Below are 23,790 nucleotides of genomic sequence, written 5' to 3'. Positions count from 1 at the left end.
AAGACCTACAAAGTTCAGATTTTAACATCCTTATGTTTTTGCATAGTCGTGGCTTGTGGAAGTTCTTGCTACATCCTCCTTCATAAGATACCCATGTTCCCATACTTTTTTAAAAGCTATTAATGTTTTCTCTGTCAAACGGAGTGTGGCTCATAAATCCCTATCCCAAGTTCTGCAATCCCATGGATGCATATGTAAAAGCATTCCACTGGAGAGATGTGCAGCAAACTGGAGGAAATAAGGCTGCTTATTTATTTCTGGAGTGAAGGGAAGGAGTTTTTCCCCTCAGATTTTTCAGTGAACAGAAGGTAAGGCAATTCACCTTTATCAATGAAATAAAATAATAGTATTGGGGGGGGGGTTATTTAAAAATTTCATTGATTTATACAAAACTTTATTTTAAACTGTTTCTTTAAAACTATTTGGGCTTGTGAGCTTGATTTAGCAGTCAGTGAGGTAGACAACTAGTATTGGAGTATATGTTTCATGTTTTATAGTTTCTGAAGGCACAGGGCTGTTAAATTTCAAGTATGGATGTTGGAAGTATTTGTGCACAGGACCTGATTCAGACAAGCAGTTAAGGCCAAGTTTAAATTCATCCTTATTAAAAATAATAGTAGAACAATGCAACATGTTTAGCTGTTTAAAATATGTTGAAGTTGGCATAGATTAATCAGAGTTGTGTGGTGTCTGCTATCCTGCATAAAGTTAGTTTCCTAAATAAGGAACATCAGTGATGTTCTGGCAGTGCACTGTGATGTGTCACGTGGGTCTTTTGGTTTTGTAAGATAAGAATTGCTGTATGAAGTCAGACTGAAAACTGTGCCAGCTCTATAGCCTGTGTCTGACCACGCGGTTACTGACAACTGCAGTATTTGGTGGCAAGGAAGAAGTATTAGAAAAAAGTAGAAATGTCTACCTGTGCTCCAGCCTTGTGCTCTGTAGATATTTTGAGCAACAGTATGGGGCTGGCATATGCTTGTTTAGTCTACCTGTCTTAGTGTTGGCAAATGAAAACACTCGTAAATACTAAAGTGTCACTAAGAATATGAAAAAGAAATTTTTATGGGAGGTACTGGTTTTCCTTTTTTAATATTGTTGGTACAAGTTGACCTTTTTCCAACCAAAGCCCACTAATGAACTCTTTTGTTTTTAATTATGGCAATTGACTTTGAGTTCAAATAAATGTTGTTACAGCTGCAATTCCTAGGTTACCATCTTCTAATTATCCCAGTCTGAAAAGCACTTGAGTCTTTTGGCACTCCCTTATTTTTAAGGGGGGGGCTAAAATTCCAGTGACATCAGTGGCATTTTGGTAGATAGGAGCCAAGCCCAGCTGTTTCCTTTTATTATGTTCCTGAATAATATCCATTGCTTTCTGCAGGAGTGGAGAGATTATGTCTAGCAGACAGCAGGAAACAAGACAGGCAAGACTAAGGAATATAAAAAATTAATAGAGTTATAGCCCCAAAGAGGACAAAAATAATATTTTCAGGGTAGAAAAGAATTTTGGATAAACAAAAAAAAGCTAAGCCAAAGAAGGCTGTGTTAATAAGTTAAATAATTCACCAATTAAATTCATGCCTCAAATGCAGAGGTTTAGAATAATTGTTAAAACAGATGCTTCTAAGCTTTATATCAAGATCACTTCTAGGTGATTTAAACTTATATCACAGGATGCATATATAACACAGAAGATGTATTGTTTTTATTAAAGACTTTCTTACAAAATTATTTGAAAATTAGAAAACATTATCAAAAGAGTCTCAAAATGTGTATGTTACATTCTGGATGAATCTATTTGTTAGTCAACTGAAAAACTGTAAATCAGTGTTAATGAGGTCAGAAGAAAATGAAAACAAAATAAATTCAAAACTTTCAAGGAGCAGGTGAAGTGAAAATGAATTATGCTCTTATTCATTTTCTGCACCTTATTCTCTTGCTAGATCTTAGGAGAAATGATTTAAGTCTGTTGTGTCTGAGAAAGCACTTTAAATGTGTCCTTTTTGAAAAATATGTCTATAGCCTGCATTATGGTCTTATGACACTTTGAAATAGATGGAGCACTCTCACTTTTAAAGATGCTTTAAGGCTCCTTTCAAATCCTTAAAAGTCAATTCTCCAGATTCAGGCCGGTGCTATCAAGAGTGGGAATAAATCAGAGAATCTGGATTTATGTCTCAAACTCTCAGGAGGAGAAATTGTCCCAAGAAACTCTTTGTGTGACAGGTTTTAGCTCCATAATGTTTTCTGCATCCTGACATAAATCCCTTTGTAACAAAGAGAAGAAAAGGCAGCAGAAGTTTTAATATCAAATTTTCAGTATAAAGGAACATTTTTAATCTACACCCATATCCAGTTGCAAAAAATACTACTCTGTGAAAATCCGTGGAAAATCTGCCTTTTAATAGATGTCCTAGAATTTCATTTAGCTCTTACCATCACTCATTATGCTGAAAGAGGAAACATATCAAAGAAATCATATGAAGAAAAGCATCATATGATAGGTGTCCAGCTATTCCTCTAGTCCCACCACCATAATGAGATTACTGCTGCAAGTGAAAGTTGGTGGGATGAAGTCTGTTATTATTCTAGAAGAGAGATTACTCAGTCTTTGTGAAATTAGCATCCATATTGACAAATTATACAGAACTGGCAATCTGCATCTCATTTACATATAAACGGTCTTTACTTTTTCAAGCAAAATAAATACTTCTAGGGTCAGACACTTGCGCTAGAAATTGTCATAGCTCCAATTCCATTTTACATCTCTGAGGGCTTGCTCCCCTGCCAACAACAGAGTTAAGTAAATGAATGAATTGAACTCTTATCTGAGTTCATTTAATAATAGCATGTCTACAGTTCAGAAACTAATCCTTCACCTCCAGGATAGCTATGGGCACTGTTGCAGACAATATTTTCAGCCTCTCCACTGCAAGACATGCTTTAAAATTTTGCAGTTGAAAATACTTTCACTTCTCTTGACAACCTGCCTATTCATTTTATTATTGTCATTGCTTTCCCTGAGGCTCTGCCAAGAAGCTTGCACTTGCAGTTTGATCAAATTACATGGTTTTCCTTGATGTGAACATGTAAAACATCACTGCACTTTGCTCAGGAAATGATAACAGATTACACAATGTCCCATGTTTACGTCACTGATTTGAATCCTGTCCAAGCCACTAGTGACTGACTGTCATCCTTAAATAACCCTTATGAAACTGGAGAGAGTCTTAATCATTTTAATTTTATAAATGAAATATTTCCTGAATGTGAATGAGGAAAATCTAAAAATTCGCATCATTGAATATAGTGTAGTTGAGCTGCAGCTGAGCTTGAGTGGAAAGGAAAATATTTCCAGCAGATGAACTGTAAGGCAGCACTTGATTGACAGTGACATCTCAAAATGGTTGAGGAACAGGCATTTCTCCTTCCTGCATTTCAATTCACCAGATGAAAGCCTTAGTTCTTCTCCCAGTCACCATTATGATGATAATATTAGCACTCATTAGGAATCTAAACACAACATTGATAATCATAATAATGCTATCACGTAATAAATAGCAGAGGTAGTAATTAACATTAAAAGTGGTAATATCAATTGCCTCTAATAATGAAAGTGTCTCAATAAACATGCCAATAATACCCCCTTTTAGAAGCTCAAAAGAGAAATAAATCCAGTATATCCTAGTTGCTTTTACATCAAGCTTTGAAGTAAGACCATCCAACTCTAAACACACAAAGCAGTTATGTGACAAAAATGCAGTCAAGAAATCATTTGAGGTCTTGTTTGAATGATTTAGTGTCCATATTAAAAAAAAAAAAAAAGCACCAAAGCAACAAAACAAAAAAATAAACCTTATTTAAACTTGTTTCATTCCTATGATTCTACATTTCCATGGTATCTGGTCTCAGAATTTTTGCACGACTACTCATTTGATGCTGAGTCATTATTTTCTTCAGTTTTATGAATATTGATCCCTGGGTTTTTTCTCCATCAATATTATTATTTTTAGGACATGGAGGACAGAGCTTAGTCAATATCACTGTGTTAAGAAGCACTGTTGAAAATTCTTCAGGTTTATTTGGTTTCACATTCAAATTAATCAACTTGAAATGATTAATAATCTTTGATAATCACGTAGAATTCTCCCAGGTAATTTGGTATGTAAATTATGTTTTTCATACTGGATCACTATTTCTGAGAGTGCATATTATTTGGGATTTCACATATGATGATGGATCATGATTCTGCTAAGAAAGGTATATGACTTCTTGCCAAAATTACCACTGTCCTTGGAAACTTTCAGAAATTTTCATGGTCTCCAGAGCAATTGATGACATTTATTTTGAAGTACAGATGTAATAGATATTGTCTTGTGTAGATCAGGAATTTATACATTAAGCACATCTACATTGCATTTTGGTTAGACTGAACTGAAATTTCTATCACAACTTTGATTTACCCCTTTAAAATATTATTGTGTTGTTTAATATAGCACTTGGACTCATCTCTTATTACATATATCATAGAATCATAGATTATCCTGACATGAAGGGTGCCCACAAGGATCATTGAGGCCAGCTCCTGGCCTGGCACAGGGCACCCCAAGAGTCACACCATGTGCCTGAGAGCATTGCCCAAACACTTCTAGACCTCTGTCAAGGCTGGTGCTGTGACCACGTCCTTGGGGAGCCTGTTCCAGTGCCCAACCACCCTCTGGGTGAAGAACCTTTTCCTGATAGCCAACCTAAACCTCCCCTGACACAACTTCAGGTCGTTCCCTCGAGTTCTGTCCCTGGTCAGCACAGAGAAAAATTCTGCGCCTGCCCCTCATCTTCCCCTCGTGAGGAAACTGTAGACTGTGATAAGGTCTTCCCTCAGTCTCTTGTGATAAACCACATAATTTAAAAAACCAAATGGTTGAAAACAACCTAAGAAAGGATGTTTGATGTCGTCATGAGTGCTGTATACAGTTGATGTGAATGGTGCTTTTGTGAATGGTTGCTGGAGTCAGATTAACAGGTGGGAGGTAGTGAGGACAGTATTACATTTGTCAATATATATGGGAAGGAAAAGGGGTGCTCAGACTCCCTAAGAATCATCTCAGGGCAAATTTTGTGGGAAAGGGAGTGCTGGAATGTCACAAGCTTCTAAAAAGGTGGAAAATTTTGGTACAATAAAGAGTTCTTGATGGTCATTCTGTTCCACTTTTAACTTGGACCTGTAGTTATGTCTCAAATACTTGTGTATTTTTGATATTTGTAAAAATTTATTTCTTTCAAATGTTGAGTAGGTATTTACGAAACTATGCTCCTAGCATCCTAATGAGGTAAGGTAGCTAATGTATCTCAATTTAGAGAATGAGAACTCAGGCACTAAGTTGAGTGCTCACTCAAATTATGGAATCCCATGATAAGACAGACCAAGATGATGTAATAGTTGGGAATGAGGACATGCAGCAGAGATCACTCACTTCATCTTCAGAAATTAGATCTTTGTGTGTTGGACAGCATTAAGAGAAGAAATTTTCTTAAGAATTCTTTTCTTACCATTTTTCTTTCCTTTTGAACCTTACCACTACTGGTGTGTTCCTACTGAATTGTGTTTGAAGATCACTTGGACTGGTACGAATCCCTATGGAAGAATTGTTGAAACTTTGTCTGTATTGTACTACAGTTCCCACCAGCATCAACCATGTCTATTTGAATTGATGTTTTTATATGAGCACTGCATCAAGGAAGAAAGACTTTGAAATATATATATAGCTTGAAAAGCACAACTTTTGGATAAAGGGAAATTTGTTCTTCTCATCACAGCTGTCAACATTTTACCTTTGACTATATACATAAGGGGTAAGGGGTTCGTTATATTCCTATGGTTTCAAAAGTAAGAGTGTGAGGTGGAGAGGGAACAGTGATTCTTTAATGTGATGCTGGTGGTAACCTACCCTTTATGGTTTATGACAATGGGTCATAAAAAGGCAGGTAGTGATCAAAGGAGATAATGAAGACTTTTGTCAGGATGTGGAATTTTCAAAGAGTTAGTTGGATCCTGGTTGGCCAGGACATTCATCTATTTTTATTGTTTTTTCTTAGAGGCTTTTTTGCATATTTTTAGTTTTTGCAAGAATATGTCCTTACATCTGACTCTGGTCATTTGGGGAACATGTGAAAGTTTTGAATCACCTTAAGTTTCTCCCTCATATTCCACTTGGGACTGTGGGCATTGCAAGTGCAGAATCTTCCGTTCAATGGAAGAGGTTTGATGTTCATCTTATCTGTGTTTTGGAGAAAGATGATAGTAGCTTCAGTACAGGAAAATCCTTACTCCACTGCTAACTTATGCTTTATGAGCCCAGTTCCCTCATGCTTATAGGTTTTGCAGTATTCATGTAATCACAACAAGCCAAGGAAAAAATGTAAATTGCGTTAACTTCGTCCCTCGTCTATAAATACAAAGTAGGTAACTGATATGGCAGCTGTAAGCTTTATGAGAGGTCTGTGAGAACGAGCAAATTTACATGCTGTGCATCCTGGCTCTGAGCCAGGAGAGTTGGTTTGGGGATTTTTACTTTTTTTTCCTCAGAAATTCCCTGCAATTGCAAATGAACTAAGATTAAACTGATTTCTGCAGCTGCAATGAATTTTATTATTTTATGACACATAGTACCTTTTCTGTCATTTCCTGGGTTTGTTAGGATTTGGGTTTTTGCGTTGTTGTTGTTGTCGTCATTGGGCTGTTGCACTGTTGCAGAGGAAGTGATAGCAAATCCATACCAAATGGGTCTGCTTGGTGTAAGAGCAAAAGGAAATCCAAGAAGAATGATATTTATTAAACTCTACATTTTAGAATTGCGTATTTGAGCTTTAATAATTAGAGGATTTACAGAATTGTTAACACAAAAAATTCAGGAGAAAGCATTTCCATATTCCAACTAATCCCATCCATTTTGGTCCCAATGCACACTCATTGTTTCTTATGGGATTCCTCTCTCATTGCTATTAACTAATTTTCTGAATTCCAAAACATGTTGAGTGTCTTATGTATTTTGTCTAGGAATGCTAGGGCTAAGAGGTGCATGGATTAAAACCAAAAAATTACTACGAAGATAATATTTTCAGATATTACTTTGATTTCAAGTAGTGCTTGAAGACTACACAGGCTGCTGGAAATGCTACAAATGTTGTTGCCAAGCTCATGGCACAGCCCAAAGCTGGGGGGTGGCTTCAAATCATCCATCATAGCTCACCTTTGCTTTTTGGCTGGGAACTCTCTGGTAAATACTTGTGCTAAGGATGTGCTGAAGAGTGTTTTCTTATCAAAGCATCCAATAAAGAGTTTCATTTATATTATTTAAAGAGTTGACATTCAGTCAAAGCAGAGAAATGCTGAAGTGATGGTCTGAGGCTCTGCCATATTCTGTGTTTTATTAATTCTGTCAGTACCTAATAGCTATGAAAAATCACAGGGAACTGGGGCAGCTCATTTCATGAGGTAATTCATTTACAGCGAATTTTTGAGCCACATTCCTTTAGAATTTGAGGAGAGTAAAATGAAAATGGGGCTGAGCCTCTAAGCCAGAGCTCTGATCCAAAGATGCCTGAAGTCAGTAGACTTTCATGAGTTCCTTGTCTGATTTGGGACCTGAATGCACGACAGCTGTTTGCGAAATTCCTTTTTAATATGGTTTCTGTAGTAGCTAAAGAATAGAAATTATTTCTACAGTGTAAAGATTTGCTAATTTTTTTGTTCCTTTGAATTTAAGGAAGAGGCTGTTGTTTTTTTAAAGATGTTAGTTCAAATTTTGACGTGTAGCCATGATTGATTTTAAGAAGGAAGAGTTTGAGTTAGAATAAAATAGCCAGCCTGAAGCCTCGAGAAATTACAAATCACTGAGCCAAGCCTACCTCAGGAAAGGCAATTTTATCCTATTCAAAGAGACATTTTTCCCTAGGTATTTTCCATGAGAACCCTGTGCTCTACTTTAAAAATAATAATAATAATAATAATAAAAAGTTCCTTGCTTTAAAGAACAAACAACCATTCCTGAAGCACAAAGAATTTTTTCATCAAAGAAGAAACAGGAAAAACCAAACCCATAAAACAATGTTGTGAGTTGGAGTTTTGTTATGACTGATTAATAGCAAGCCATTATTGGAGCTGTCAGGAACAACTTCATGTAGTCCAGAGGAAATTTCAGGGTTTTAGTGCTAATTCTCTTTAAAGTGCCTTTTGTGGTACAATTGAAAACCATCTCCAAAAAGCCTGCTAAATTTTAAAGCTCTAATTCTAGTATGCTGAGCTGTGAATTAGGACATCTGTCCTCTTCTGTCAAGAAAAGGCACATTAGTAAGATTTTTTAAAATGTCAAAAGCAGATACTACCACGTTCATCTTCCACCGGAGTTGTAGGACACTAAAAAGTGACAGTGGTGAGTGGAACTGTTGGCCTATCTCAGAAGTGGTTAAGCTACCACATGCAAACTTTTCAGTTTGTTTGTTTCCTTGCTGAATTGAGCTTCCTATTGTAAATAGCATTAAAAGTGGGTCATGACACCTTTAGATCTTTTTTTAATTTTGAGTGTAATTTTTTTCCTGCCGTCTTTCTTTTGCAGAGTTGGAAAAATTTTGCCCTAGTTTAAAAAAAATATAAATTTAATGCCAGTCAAAGACAAAAGCTGGAACTTTTCCAACTAGAAAGTGTGAAACAAGTAAAAAAATTGTAGGAGGAAAAGTTGGTAAAAGTTATGCTAAAACACTTCCTACTGTATTACCACTTAAAAAATAAAAAGGATTTAAAAACATTTCCAAGGTTGAGTATGACCCAGAAATTAGAAAAACAACTTATTTAACCACCATCTTTTGTAATTCAAATTACATGTTTGTGTGATTTATGATAGTTTATTTTATCCTGAATTGACATCTGGTATTGAAAACTTCAGCCCACGTAGTTCAAATTGCCAAATTTAGCAAACAAAGAAATGATGCTTCATAGCACAAATGATAGGGTGACCTTAATAATGACTGATTAAAATTCAATTTCTTATGTCTGTCTAAGAATACATCAGTTTATGCTATGATTGTGTATTACAGTTGCTGCTAATTCTGAGGTGTATTTATATTCAAGGAAATTGGCTTGTTTTCCTTTTAAATATTTATATCAATCTTCAAGAAACTAGACAACCATCACTGATAAAACTTGAAGATAACTACAGGAGGAGTTGTCTACTATTAAAAGCAGTCTGGATTAATTGATAAATTGGGACTTGTAGGAAAAGAGGATGGATAATGGATAATACAGGTAGAAATTTCTTTGAAGGAGAGGCTTTAAACTTTCTATCATTTTTCCTCACACTGTTTATAGAAGTTTGTGTTTCCCTTTCAAAGGCATTAACTGCTTGTGCAGCCCATGGACAGGATGTCCTGCCTTGATCCCCAGAGAGCATCACCTTCAGATGGAAAGGGCTTCATCATCCCTCATAGAACTGAAGTTGCACTGACCAGTCTTTGCTTCACTGGATCTTCTTGCTTGTGCTTTTTTAAGATGGATGTGATGCCTGCCCTTTTCCAGCCACTAAGACTTTTCAGACATCGGAGTTTTGTAGCTCCCTCATCCATATCAGCTATATCCTATGCAGTGCCATGGACTAATTTTCTTATTTAAGCACATCCTTGTTGATGTCCTCATATCATGTGCAGTACTTCATTCCCCCAGACTATGACACCAAATGCAGGAGCTGGAAAGCCTGGGAGCAGACCCTGACAGTAAAGATCCAGTAAAAGAAAGCATGTTCCTCATCTGCTTCTGAGCTTGTGGTGTCTGGGTCCTCCACCCATTGAGCAGCATAGCCTTCCACAGATATGCATGGTGAACCCTTCTTTCAGTGCCTGCATATCCTTACTCCTCCTAGATGCACAGAACACCATTTGTGCAATATCCAGTTTCCTGCCTGCTTCCTGCAGACAGCTGACAGCATGCCCATTAGCAACTCCCCTGGGCACCCTCTCCAAAAACCAGATCCCTGTGTTTTGGTCTAGAGGTCAGTAGTCTTTTTGCGAAATCCTATCATGGTGTTGAGTTTGAAGAGACCATCCTCAGGACTGTCAGGCAGTTTTATGTAAAGAGTTCCAATTTGTCTGTGCCATGGTTTTGCCTTCCTGGAGTTTTTTTTTCTTTCTGGTCTGTTGTTGTACAACTCCTTTTTGACCTATCTCCATCCTAAGTAATCTATTATAACCAAGGACAGTCAGGCCTACAGGGAAGGGGTTATATCTTTTATAAGACCAAGTAATACAGCTGGAAGAAAAACAAGAAAGATTTTTGTCTCAGAGGACTTCCATTAGATTTCTGAGCTCACAGCTCATTCTCTCCCCTGACTATATTTCTTGGTCTAATAAAAGATATTACTTCTCTTTACAAGCCTAGCAGGTTCATAGAATTTCACCAGCAGAGCTACAATGACACTTCTCTATGAGCAAGGAGACAGAAGCCTATACAATTCAAAATAATACATGTTATGTATGTTAAGGTTATCTATTCAATGTAGTTGTTCTGAGAATAGTGATAATTAGCACAGAAATATGCCGAGCTGATTAGAGAATGTTTTTCAAAAGAGATACGAGCCTAGTATAGGTTTCTGGAGATGGAAATAGAAAATGCCAGTGTACTAAAGGTAGGAATAGACCTGTTGGAGTGACTTATACCTTGTTTTCAACAATGAAATAGCATATAAGAAGTAACAAAAAGAAATACTGGGGAAATTCTCTTAGCTGCTGAAGTGAGATAATTATAAATCCCATTAGCAGGGTGAGAAGGAAATTAGTGAATACTTTCTAGTTTAGTACATTTTTAATAGTATTCTGAGTTTTCAAATCTATCTTGAAATCGCAAAACCACAAGACAGGTTTGGGTGTCAGGGATTTGGACTTGAGAGATTGTTTGTGCAAGGATTTAGTTCTGCTTGTTCAAGGAATTTGAATTTGCTAAACAATGGTGGTTCCTGAGAGCAGGACTGTCATGTGCTGTGTGATCCTTGCACTAAGTTACTGTCAGTGCTTTCTTAGAAACTATGTGATCTGTATCTTCATAGGTTGCAAAACTGATAAGAATTGAACTGATAAATGCAGATGTTCATGCCAGAAACCAGACAGCCCAATCATGGGAAAAAGATGTCCTGTAAGGACAATGTGCCCGGATAAACAGACCAGCATAGCTTTCTGATTATTGAATGCTTTGGAGAAACTGCCTGTAATCTCCATAAAGGAGCTATTACATGATATTATTCCATGAATAAATTTGTATATGAAAAATAGATGAATTATTCACTTAGTTTTAGTGCATCTTGCATAGAGGCAATTTATGTTTCCTATAGCAGTACAAATTCTCATTTTGATGAGTGTTTTAATGCAATGGAAAGTGAGCTGAGCATAGCTCCCAGGTGTTGTACTAAAAATGGAGACGCATTCAGGATCTATTCTAAGAAGAAATATAGTTGCATTTGCAGGTGTAGGGATAGGATTGGATTCTCATATAGGCTAGTGAGGCTTATTTTCACTAAAATTCTCTGGCTTACCCCAACCCAGACTCCAGCTTCAACTGCCTTATATTTGGGTTCATGTTTGCAAAACCTGATTGCCTATTAGGAGTGCAATGAAGTGCAGGTTAATTGAGTAATATATAGCTATGCCAACACAGTTAATGAAAGTGGCTAGAGTAAGGTGTTTAAATCAGAACAAATGCTGACAGACTAATAGCATTCAGCTCTGCTTTAGACAATGGATAGTTGCCACATCAGGTAATAGGCTATTTTGGCTTTTTTTTTTTTTTTTTTTTTTTTTGGTTGTTGGGGTTTTTTTTGTTTTTGTTTGTCTCTTTAGCCTGAAATGGGAGACTTACAGAATATTACCTGGGATTGCATAAATGGAGGTTAGTTTTGCAGGGAAATTTTAAAAGATGAGGATATTAAAAAAAAAAAAAAAAAAAAAAAAAGTATTATTATTAGGAGTTTGTATTAAAGTCTGAAACTATAGTAATATCTTCTTCCTAAGTTTATGAAAATCATTAACATTCTCCCTCAAAACTATAATGGAGATGAACTCTTGGACAAAAATATTCCCACCAAGGGTCAGCTTTCAAGCAAGCACTCTTAGTCCTGAAGACATTTACACCTTCTCCAGCAGCTGTTAACCTTAGGGCCTGCTCCTTGGAAAATGATCAGTGTACCCAGGCTAAAGCTACGAGTGTGCATTGGGAGATAATGTAGTTGTGCACACAGGTGTGTGGAGAAAAAGACTCGAGGATTCTGGTTTGGGGCTCTTTTTAGCATTTGGAAAGATTATATTTTTAAGCCACCCTTCTCAGCTGAAAGAAATTTCTTATATGGGAAGAGGCTGGTAAGGTAATTTGAGCCTAACTACTGGTTTCTTAATGTGCTCTTAAACAGACATTTCTTTCTTCTTAAACATAGTAGATCTTTCAAATGAAAAGATGATTTTAAAATAGGTATCATCCCTTAAAATTAAATCCCAGAAAGACTGTAGTGATGAGCACAGTATTGTTACTTAGCTGATTAAATTATCACTTAAGGCATCACCATATATGCCAATATATTCTGACAAGGATCTTTGCAATATCAAACTCACTAAGGAGAATTCTCAGTGGTTCAAAGTTCTTGGTTTCTTTACCCAGTTTCAGCAGTGTGTATGAATCTATTGTAGGAATAAAGCATTCTAGCAAATATAATTCTCATCGTTTGCAAGGCAAATTTATCATGCATTTCTGTAGTTTTAATTACTAAGATATATTTCTAATTTATTTTTGTGGCAAATTCCAGTGTCATTAGAGCAGTAATTTTCATTTGTAGCAAAAATTTATTCCAGTGATTCAGCTATTCTAGACAGGGCTTATTAGATATTGTCATTTAATCTTTTAAACTAATGATTTACTATTTTCCACAAGGATCTTTTATTTAAGTCTTCAGGTACTCTACAGCATATCATTTGCCATTTAATGTTTATGAAAGCATATAAAATTTACATTAATGTCTCTGTTTCCTTAATGCAGAGGTACCCACTCCTGCATGTGACTCCACTGAATTAGTTACTAACAGATCCTTATAGGATTTAGATATTCTTCTAGTCTGGTTTAGGGACAGCCTTTCTGCTACCCAGTGATGCAGCAAATGCCCTCTGGCATATAGAAAGAAATGAAATTGACTGTGCTGAAGGTGAGTTTATAGTGTTGGTAGTTAGAGAATTGCTTTTCACCATTATCAGTATAACATTTGGTTATCAGCATAGCAGTTTGTGGCCTTTAGACCAAAGATGATTTCAGTAACACTCTACTGATGCTAAAGAGACCTTTGCTTTGCAATTAGGGCTAGACAATCTGCAGACCAAAATTTTAGAATTATCTGGACCCCATAGATAGAGGGACTCTAGGTATGAACCAGAAAACATTACTCAAAGGTTTCCCAGTGCTCGATGCTCCTGGTACCTGTGCTGATCTTTAGGACTCCAGGTGAGCACACCTGCTCTCATTGAGGTTGAATTTAGTGGGAAGAAGTTACTTCTTGTAATTCAGGTTGTTGGCCACAACCATCTCCTCAAATTCCCTCTTTACCTTTCTGTTCTCCACTGCCCGAAGTGTCAGGGTCAAAAGTGAGCCTTCAGAAGAAGGTGCTGTTTCTTCTCAGCTGGGCCCTGTTACTGACAGCAAACTCTGTTTTGTCACTGCTGTAGTAAACTTTTTGATTTCTTTACTAAGAGTTCTGATTCCTAAGAAAGCTTCTCTGTGCTGAAGGAGTGGAAAAAACCACCCCACAATCTTATTTTCTTCACTACCAAACTCTCACAAATATATGATCCAGTAAATCACTTGTAATATCTGGTCCCTAATGCACTCAAAGCTGGTGACTCAGAGCTTTATGCTCTGTGAGCATGGGTTATACTGGAGTAATATTTTTCTAACATAGCAGTGGCAAAATGCAGCTTTGATTTACTAGCCAGTATCAAGCTGGTAAGTGTGTGACATACCCAACTTAGCAGACCTCTCTTTTTCTGCCAACACTAAGAATAAATCCTGAATTTTAGAAACGGAGTATTGATCTATGTGTAAGCAAAGACTGTTTCCATTTCTGTGTTCCTCATTTAAGCATTCCAGGAATCTGAAGAATCAATGGAAAGCAGTTTGTCATCTAATGCTACTCTTGCTTCATTGCCATGTTAGCTCCTTTATAGTGAGAAACTTGAAGGCCATATTTGAGTAAAAACATGTTTTGGTTTGTCACTTTTGACCTAAGCTCTCCACTCTTTAGGCACTCTCCAGAGTGCCTTCATATATCCACATTAAAAATAGAAATAAGCTAAATTGGCTGTCCATGCAAATTTCTAATGGTCCAACAGTTTTTTTTCTTTCTTTCTTACTCTCTCTTTCAGTATTTACTTTTTGGTGTTGATGCTTTGTGAGCAGCTGTTTCCTAGCCCCTGTGCTTGGGGAATGTGTTGCACTAGCATGTATGAAAAGGAGATGCTCTTGTCAGATCTTTCTTTGTACTACATTTAAACTAGAGCTGGCAAACTGCTGTGCTGAGCCGCAGAATGTGTAAGATACTTTGATGTTGTGTAAGTTTGAACAGCTTCTGGACAGGTACAAATATGCTTAGAGATACAGAAATTGTCCGTGCTGAGCACTAGTGTATGTTCTCACAATACCTGCATGATGATGCCTTTGCTTTTCGTATTGGCGATGAGAGGCTGAACGTGTCTGAGGAGACAGGAGCCCACAGTCTTTGAGATAAAAATAGTAATCTTATCACAGCTGCCTTTCTTTGGCTTTGTATCTGGTATTTGGAGGAAGTGTTTTCATGTCAGTACATCAGTGCCTCGACTAAGGAAAGGAGGTGTTTTTCTGTGTCCTTTTCTTATTTGATGTTTCATGGTGAAGTTGAGAATTGTGCAGCAATGACAAAGATGCTAAGTATAAGTATGATATGAAATGAGGTTATTCTATTTCCAAGGTTTTCAGGACATGTATTTCCATGGTATAGGCATCCTAGGAACATCCTCCACCCTTCACCCAAGTGCATTGAACTCGTTTTTCATGCATGAGGAAAATAACCACAGCCATACTGCCCAGTGAGCATACAGTAGCTGAATAAATAAATAAATATACTTTTGAGTAAATAGTGCTGAGGTATTGCTTAATTTAAAATCTTTTAGCCTGCCAAAGAAAAATGGAAATTCCCATATGCTATGCATGGAAAAAGTATATTTCATAACATTGTATTCATATGAAAAGATAACCAGATGTGGAGTTCCTTGATGCATTACTGTGAAAGCAGTTTGTGATAATTCTGCTTACTCTTTAAAAAAAAGCTTAAGAGGTGCCACTAAGATTAGTCCAGATGTTCTGTAGCCTCATTGGGCCCCATGTATACTTAAACATGCATTCCTTGTCAGCTGCCTTTAAAATGAGCACCAATTTCTTTAGTGCAAGCACAGGTCTGTACTACTGCTCTGCTACTGCAGTTCCTGGGCTGGAACTACACAGGAGCATTTCTTTTTCTTCCCAGCTTGGAGAGTGATGAATCTAATACACAATTCTCCATGTGGATTTACTTCCAGAGCTGACTCCCAGACTACTAATTCAGTGATTATATGGAAGGGGAGATCTTCATTGCAGGAAAAAAAACAAAGCCAAAGTGCTTCTCAGCATCCGTGCTCACTGTGCTGACTGCAATGCAGTGTGGAGGTGCCCAAGTAGCTCAGCACTGGCAGCACTCTGCTGCAGAAGCAGGGCATTCACCATAGGCCACTCTACTCTGAAGGATTCACTTAGGTGGTTTTCTGGACTGGGTTTATTCAGAATGCTGCTCTGTAAACCCACTTCCATCCAAATGAAACAGTGGTGGGTTTGCTCTGCACTATTTCTTTGGATTTCTTATTGGAATGCTGCCCCCAGAATTCTTGAGCCCTGCGACAGCAGAGATTTTGTTGATATTCCAGTTTGACAAACCGTTTCTGAAAATTCAGATCTCAAAAAAGCACCCCACTAAGCTTAGGGGAAAGCTGGGAATCTGCTGAAGAATGTTTGAGTACTGCCAGGGAACCAATGGGAGCCTGAAATGTGCTCTGTGTGTTTTCTTGCTACCTGTAGAGAGGGAGTTTCATGCAAGCAAGTGGAAAATAGTGCTTTTCATTGTTTTTCACTGAATAGGTTTGATCAAAGGTTTTGTGATGGTATCAAAAGCTTATATATTGTGATTTAATACAAGCTGGAGTAGTAACCTTGAATAATTTTCTCTAATACTATAAAGATGCAGTGGTGGACAAAACAGACCAAGTTCAGTTATAAAACCTGATTTCAAGGTTTTTGGTTTTTTCCAGGCCTTACATGACTTAGATAAAAGACATCCTTTTTAACTCTTAATATGCTTATGAGTGTTGCAGTAGGACACAAAATAAAGATGCTTGACTCCAGTCAGAAGGCAGTAGAAATCAGAAGGCTTTATTTACAATTCATTCAGCCCTTTTATAACATACTGCACTAAAAAGGCATGTCATTGGTCCATAGGACTGAGACCTCTCCTATTGGCTAAGTAACAGAAATAGCAAACAACACCTGTTGTTATGGGAAAGGAATACTGTTTACACAAGGTTGTTATGGGAAAAAGAAGAACTGTTGAAAAGCTTCCCTTGAGAAGAGCTAACTCTTCTCAAGCTCAGAAAATACCGAGTCCACATATGAGAAAGGAGACAAGCATTTACAATTAAAAATCAAAGTGACTATATTTAAACTGCACACAAACCTGAACTTCCTTGGTATTATCAATTACCCTGGAATAATTCAGACATCAGTGAGAAAGCTTCCAGTGTAAAATTAAAGTGATATTCATGGGCTTTACTCTGGCAATATGAAGATATTTCTTAGCAAAGGGGTGAAGTCGGTATTGGATCAAAGAACTGTTTTCTGAGTATTTGACTCTAATTTAAATATAGAGGCAATGGGAAAAGAGATCAACATCTGACTCATTATTATCCTTGTCTGACTCTTTTCTTCAGAGTTGTGTAAGGTTGTCAGGAGGTGGGAGAAAAAAAAAAAAGGCAAGCCAACAGGAAAGATGAAAGCAAAGGAAACAGGGCTATACAGTAATTTATTTTGGTAAGTGCCATCTCCCTTATAACACAAAAAGAGAAGGAGGAGTTGGGGAGAAGTTTCCTGAGAGGACTGACTGCGAGAAAAGGAAATCCAAGGGCAAAGAGAAAGGGGAAAGGACCCAAAGTGATTTGAAGAATCAGTCAAAACTGGATATAGTGAAAAATTATGTCCCTTGACCAACCCAAACTCTAAAAGAAAAAAGAAATGCACCAACAAAACCAAACAAAAATCAAAAACAAACAAGCAAACAAAAAAGACAGGGAAAAGCTACAGGAAGTGGAAAGGAAGATCAAGGGAAGGAAAAGCAGAGAGGAGTGAAAGTACACTGAAAGTACACAGAGAAATGGATGGCAAGAGGTATTGCAGTCTAGAAAAGAGGAGGATAACCACAGGTTAGGGAGCTGCAAAAAGTACCAAATTCATGGTAAAAAAAAGGACTAAAGAAGGGAAAACAGGGTATTTCCCAAAATAAGAGATGACAGAAGGGAAAAATGATAGATTAAGATCACCAAATTTCAAATGAAAGGGAAAGAAGAAATAGAGAAAGTAAGCCAGAGATAAAGAGATATTGGAGAGGTGAAGTCAGGGATCATTAGAATGACACCACTAGCTTGGAGAGATGGTTCCTTTTCTTTGAGGTGTGGTGATTTATGATACATTTGAAAAATTATACCATTAGAGTCTAGAAGCTTGGCCTCTCAGCACTAAGCATCAGCTTTGTGAGTAGAGCATGCGGCAGGGAGAGTACCTATGAAGTCTATGTTGTTTCCCCTGTAAATTCAACATTTGTCAGTGGTCTAAAATACCCAATTATAACTTCTGGCAGCAATCTGGGTCCTTGAGAAAACATTGAGTCAGGAGCTAGTGGGCAAATGAACAGCAGGTTACCAGCAGGTAGCATTCCATTAGCTTCTTTATTTCAGTTCAGTAAGAAAAGGAAATTTGGGTAGTCCCCAAAGCAAAATATTTTATTAACTCTGTTCAGTGTTATTCTGCCTTCTGCATTGGCTTTGAGGAAAGAAGTTCCTACTGAAATTCCTACTTGTACTTGTGTCTATGATCAGTTAACAAAACAAATAGCCCACCTCAACTGCTGCAATTACAATCCTTAGCACACTGGATATAAAACTAAACTTGAGTATTCACATCCTCCTAACAGCTTGAAAATAACAGAGCAAGTCTAAGGGCAAGCCATTCCTTCTAGGCCAGAGACAAATTAAGGCAATAAAACACACTGTACAAAATAATTAACTGAATGCACAGAACTATATAGATTTCACCACACAGAATGTAGGAGAAACAAGTGCTGCTATACATTATCCAATTGTTGAGCACAGTATTTTCTATTGATTTTAACAACATACTATTTGCTGACTATTACCTAAGCTTTGGTGAAGGCAGCAGTTAAACACAGCAAGTTTTCCTGCTAACCAATCCTGTTAGGAAATTGCTGTGAAGAATAAAAACTGTTCCTTACTTCTTTAATCAAGCCCAGAGGTACAAAAGCCCTCAGCCCCTGGCCACCAGATTTTTGCAGATTTGGTTGATCAACTGTTGGTTGCTGGCTAAAGAGCTGAACTGGAAGGACTCTTTAACCAGGTAACAGAGCATCTGACTACATTTTACATAACTGACAGTAACTTATTTACAACCAAACGATATCTTTTATGGTGTTTCTTCTGTGAGACAGTCTTTAAGCAATAGGATTTAGTGTCTGATTTCCGAGTTGCTGGGAATATTAAGCAACAGCTGACAAGAGGCATCAGGAATACTCTGTGCAACACAATTTCTATGTTGTCCTGCTTGAATTTTGCCTAGAGTGGTGTTCTAGAAAATTTTGCAAATGCTGAATCCACACATCACCGAAAACACTCCACTTTTTTCTTCATTACTTTTTGTTGTGCAGCCCATTTCAAGTCTGCCCGGCACTTCTGGGAATTTGAGTCTTCCAGCTGAGTGTCATTTAGCGACATCTCCATGGGGTCTTTCCTATTTCTGTGAATTTAGTATGCTGTGGAATGGAAAAGGGGATTATTAATGCACATTTCTTCAGTTAAGTCAGATTTTGTAAGAATTCCGTTCCTAAGGCAGGCTGGACCTGGGTGAAAACTGAGGCGGGAGTTTCTGAAGCTCATGTGGGTACTTCAGGCAGGGAGGTTGCTATTTCTGCAGCTCACCAGCTCTCTATAAAATTGCCCTGTCTTAGGCATTTCCACTGGAAATGTTTTGTCAGGCTGTCCATACCAAAACCAAGATATTGTTGGAATTTTTTTCTTTAAGTGACAGAGAAATAAATGGAAGAAGAGTCAGTGATCCCAACGTCCTTATAGATTTGGGTTGCAGATGTAGTGCAGTTCTATCTCTGAGATTTCCATTGCACCTCCTCTAGAGTGTTTTCTGCTCTTGACCCTTAAGTGTTGTGGTAATGCACAATTAATGTGTCTGAGTTCCCAGTTGGTTGCATTGGATAAACCAGTTCCTGTATATTTTCTATGTTAATTGAAGTAACAGAACACTCTAAACTTTGGTGTAGTAACAAGCAGTTCAGTAATTCAGCTGTATCAGTATTCTGATTTTATTCATTTTCTCTGATGGTCCTCAACTGTGACAATACCAGGCCAGTGTATTTTTCTTAATTAATTGACACAATCTGCATTTTACTCTGCCAGAAAAAGAAGTGAAAACTCACAGATATTCAACAGAGTTCACTGGTTGCATAGGAAGCAGGGGAGGAAAACTGTAAGCTCTGTCATAAAGGCATTATAGACTTTAGTGTTCCAAGTCCCTTAGAAATAGTGAAATTGTAAGTACACATGAAATAGATTTTTCCTACTTTAATATTGATATACAAATTAAAGACCTTCCATAATGCATTGTTCATATAGTCAAAAATTTCTGATGAAGAAAGGAAGTAAATTTTTGGCTTTGCCACCAGAACAGGAGAACAAAGCCTATTTTGACAATTATGATAGTGAGGATAACAAGCTGGAATGTGGGATGAACAGAAAGAGATTGCAAATTGGATATCAAAGGAAGTAAATGACTGACAACTTTTCCATCTTCATCATATTACATCAAACCTAGCAGAATGAAAGCTGTCATTAGAATAAATAAAAGAAACTGAAACAGAAGTTCAAAGCACTATAAAGGATAAATTTTGTGTGGTATGAAGATGACAAGCACTGTGCTAAGAGAGTGCCCATCACCCATCTGCCCAAATCCACCAGAATTAATGTGAGATTCTGTTATTGTCTGATCTATTCTCTCATTTCAACCATCAGAGAGAGAACAAAAGAAAAAGGAAGTAACTGGAGAAGCAGCAAATGTTTTGCAGGAGCAGTTAAACGATACAAAGCTGAAGAAGGAGCTTCATACCACCCCCGTCTCAATGTTTCAGCAGTAGTTACATTTGCTTCTTGCTGCAATGACAAGCTCAAATTGTCATCAATAAATGTTGATTTGTTTTCTCCTAATAACAGTAAGCAGCTCCCACTCAAAATCAATTTCAACTTTGTTGGCAAGGCACTGCACATTTGTCTTCACTGTGACTGAGCTGCATAAAGGAACAATCGAATTGAAAATTAAATGAACAATAATTGAAAATTAAAAGTGCCTTTTAAAAGGAAAATTAGTGCTATGCTGAATTTCCAGAAATGTTATCTTGGTGGGGAGGTTTTGCCTTAAGAAAGGTAGGGTTGGGCTAAAAACTTAATTATATAAATATGTGCACATTAATGTACATAATTAAAAATGGACTTTAACCTCAAAAGGATAAAAAGGCTCTTCAGCAACTTCCCAGGCTTTTAGTTCTGGCAAAAGCAGCAGAGTTTCTGTAGTAATTATACATCCAACACATTTGGATATGCTAATTGGATCTAAGTTCCAATTAGTTTCTTTGTGTGACTAAGAATGACAATCACTGAATTAATTTAATGCGGTTTTGTTCTGAACTTAGTACTGTTTCACTATTTTTCGTACAGAAAATGTAGCCTGTGAAATGCTCTGCTTGATAGGATGTCAGTGGTTTATCACGTACAGAGTACAGTGCGAGTACATTTGCTGCATTTCACTGTACTGTTATGGGTGATACATTTCAGGATTTAGGTTATTCATCTCAAAGTGTTGCAGGGCTTTGCCAAGGGAGTGGTGAGAACCTGGAATGTGTCAGGATTCCATCCATGAATGGAGAACAACTAGATAACACTGTGCAGGGCCAGCAGAAGCAGAGAGAGCTGCTAGGATCTGTTGCTGGTCTTTGTGATTGGATGGGAACAAGACGTGTGGAAACCAAACAGGGATAATTTGGGCTTTTATTTAGAGACAGCCATAGGAAAAATGAACCATTTCAAAAGATTAATAGGATACCTCCCGATTTGGTTTCTCCTTGTACCCTGTTGCTGCTTTCAGTTTCTCTGGGCTTCTGGATCTAGTAGATCCTTGATTCAGTCATTACGTGTGATTACAAGTATGCTCAGCATTACCCTTGCTCATTCCCTGACTGTAGGATAACCTTGACTTCAAAAGGGCAAGGATTAGCTGTGAATACTTCTGAAAGCTGCAGAGAGACATGGCTACGTTGTTTGAAGGCCATCTTTCCTTGGGAAACATAGAATCGTAGGATCATTTAGATTGGAAAAAACCTGTGAGACCATTGAGACAAACCTAACTTCTATATCATTGCAGAGAGTTTTTGGTTTTACTATTTGAGATATTCATTTCTTAAGGAGGCATCTTCAAAGAATTGATATAAATACATTGAAATTTAAAAATTTAGAAGTTGCTCTAGTACTCCTAATAGATGTAATGAAAAAAACAAATATTTCAGATTATCCACTTTCTAAATTGTGAAATATGTTTACTTAAAGTTTCTTCTTTGTTTTCTGTTTCACTCTGAAAGATATATGAAACACATATACAAAGGCTTTTCACATGAAGGACTGAAAATAATGATTTCTGTGAATTCCTGTTTAATTACAGTCAACAAGGCTCCCTTCTTTATAAAGCGTTTCAGGTTTGAGGCAACTTGCCATTTCTGTGACTCTGTGTGAAATTACAGTAATATTTTCCATGTTTTACAGTTTATGTTTCTCTCAGATATGATGTTGAATTCTCCAAGAAGTTAGCCTTAGTAGAGGCCACTGGACCCAATAATACCCTATTGATGTTAATCTTGGCTTGTCAGAGGGAGCAAGACCTTTTGTTCCTTTAAACAGGAGTCAGAAGATGAGCATCCCTGGAAAGGTTTCATTCACAGACCATGAAGAAAGCCATTCAGAGCAAGAACTGGTAGCTGCAGGTGCCTGCCTCTGGCTGTGTAATGACTTTGCACAGGCAATTGGTTTACCTGCCTAAATTGAGACTCTGCTCCAAAGTCCTCTGAAGTCAGTCATTGTCCTTCTGTTGGGTTTTGGATTTAACACTGGTAATTGTGTAGGCTGGCTGAGTGTGGTGATGAATTTCAAAAATGAAACTGGTTATCTTGGTGTGTGGTGCTAAGGGATGTGCGCTTGATTGATTTGTTTCTCTGTGCTCAAAACAAAAGCATCTACCATCATACAAAAAAACAGTCAAGTTTTATTTTCAGAGAAGCTGAATTACAAGTCAGTATCTGCTAAACCCAGATTGAAAGACAGATAATCCTAGAGACATTGCTGAGCAAAAGCTTTATCCACAGAAACTCAAGAAATATGATAGCACCAATGCAAAGAATGGCATAGATGAACTTCTTTTTCTGCATTATCTATTGCAGTACTCTCTCAATACTATAACGTGCCTATCCAATGGTCTTTTCCACAATCATCTTTAAATGTGATTTCTAACCTGGTTTAAAATCACTGCTGTTTCATTACCAATTAGTAGTATAAGCTTTAATTAAAGGTGGTGTAATTCCTTTTGTCAGAGTTCCGCTAGGAAGGATGGGCTGGAGCAGAGAGCGTACTAAACTGATGGTACCTATTATTTCTCCAATTAGTGTATTCTGAAAGTAAGGTAGAAATATTGTTACAGCTACAGTACTTTTTAAATGTTTTTTACTAATATTGAAATCCTCTCTGACCTCTTTTAAAACAATGCGTTTAACCCCAAATCCTGGATGCTGTCATCCGTTGGACACTGGTATTTAAAATCAAAACCTGATATCCTTAATTGCTTCATTTTCAATTTTGAGATGAATTGTGCACAAGCCATTCCCTGAGTTTCCATCCCATTGATTCCAGAAGATATTCTATTTCATATGTTCCTGCTTAAAGCCACCTAGGAGGAATGACTAGCAAAGTTTTATGGGCAATGAGAAAATGATTTTTTTCTCTCTCTCTTTTAGCTTGGCTGCTGGAATCCTGTAACTGGTCTGAATGGGTCACTAACAGACAGAAAGCTGGAGAACAACATGCGAGGAGTGGTTCTCCGTGTGGTGACTGTGCTGGTAAGCAGATGCACATCCTTCTGCACTAGCAAGAATACGTTTTCTTCCTTTTGCCTCATCTTTTTATTAAATGCACCGTTTCACCAAGAAAGTAGTTGGTGTTAGAGGGTCTGATTTAAGCTGGCCAAAAAAACCCAGAAATATGGATAATTTTCCACAAAATAAAATCATTTATCAGTACAGTGCATTTCAGACTGAATTGAACACA

General features: G+C 37.3%; 1 protein-coding gene across 1 annotated transcript in view; it reads left to right on the top strand.

The window, feature by feature from the left end:
- Nucleotides 1–23,790, top strand: part of GRID2 (glutamate ionotropic receptor delta type subunit 2) — a 681,673-nt gene that overhangs the window by 516,839 nt on the left and 141,044 nt on the right. Inside the window, exon 9 of the mRNA XM_083862309.1 lies at nt 23,481–23,582. Within this exon, the coding sequence (XP_083718435.1) occupies nt 23,481–23,582 (102 nt within the window). The remainder of the gene's footprint in view (nt 1–23,480; nt 23,583–23,790) is intronic.

The sequence above is a fragment of the Zosterops lateralis genome (assembly GCF_965231275.1).
Source record: "Zosterops lateralis genome assembly, chromosome: 5".
In the NCBI taxonomy this organism is placed as follows: Eukaryota; Metazoa; Chordata; class Aves; order Passeriformes; family Zosteropidae; genus Zosterops; species Zosterops lateralis.
Note: the sequence above shows the minus strand (reverse complement) of the source record. Positions and strands in the feature narration are given on the sequence as shown.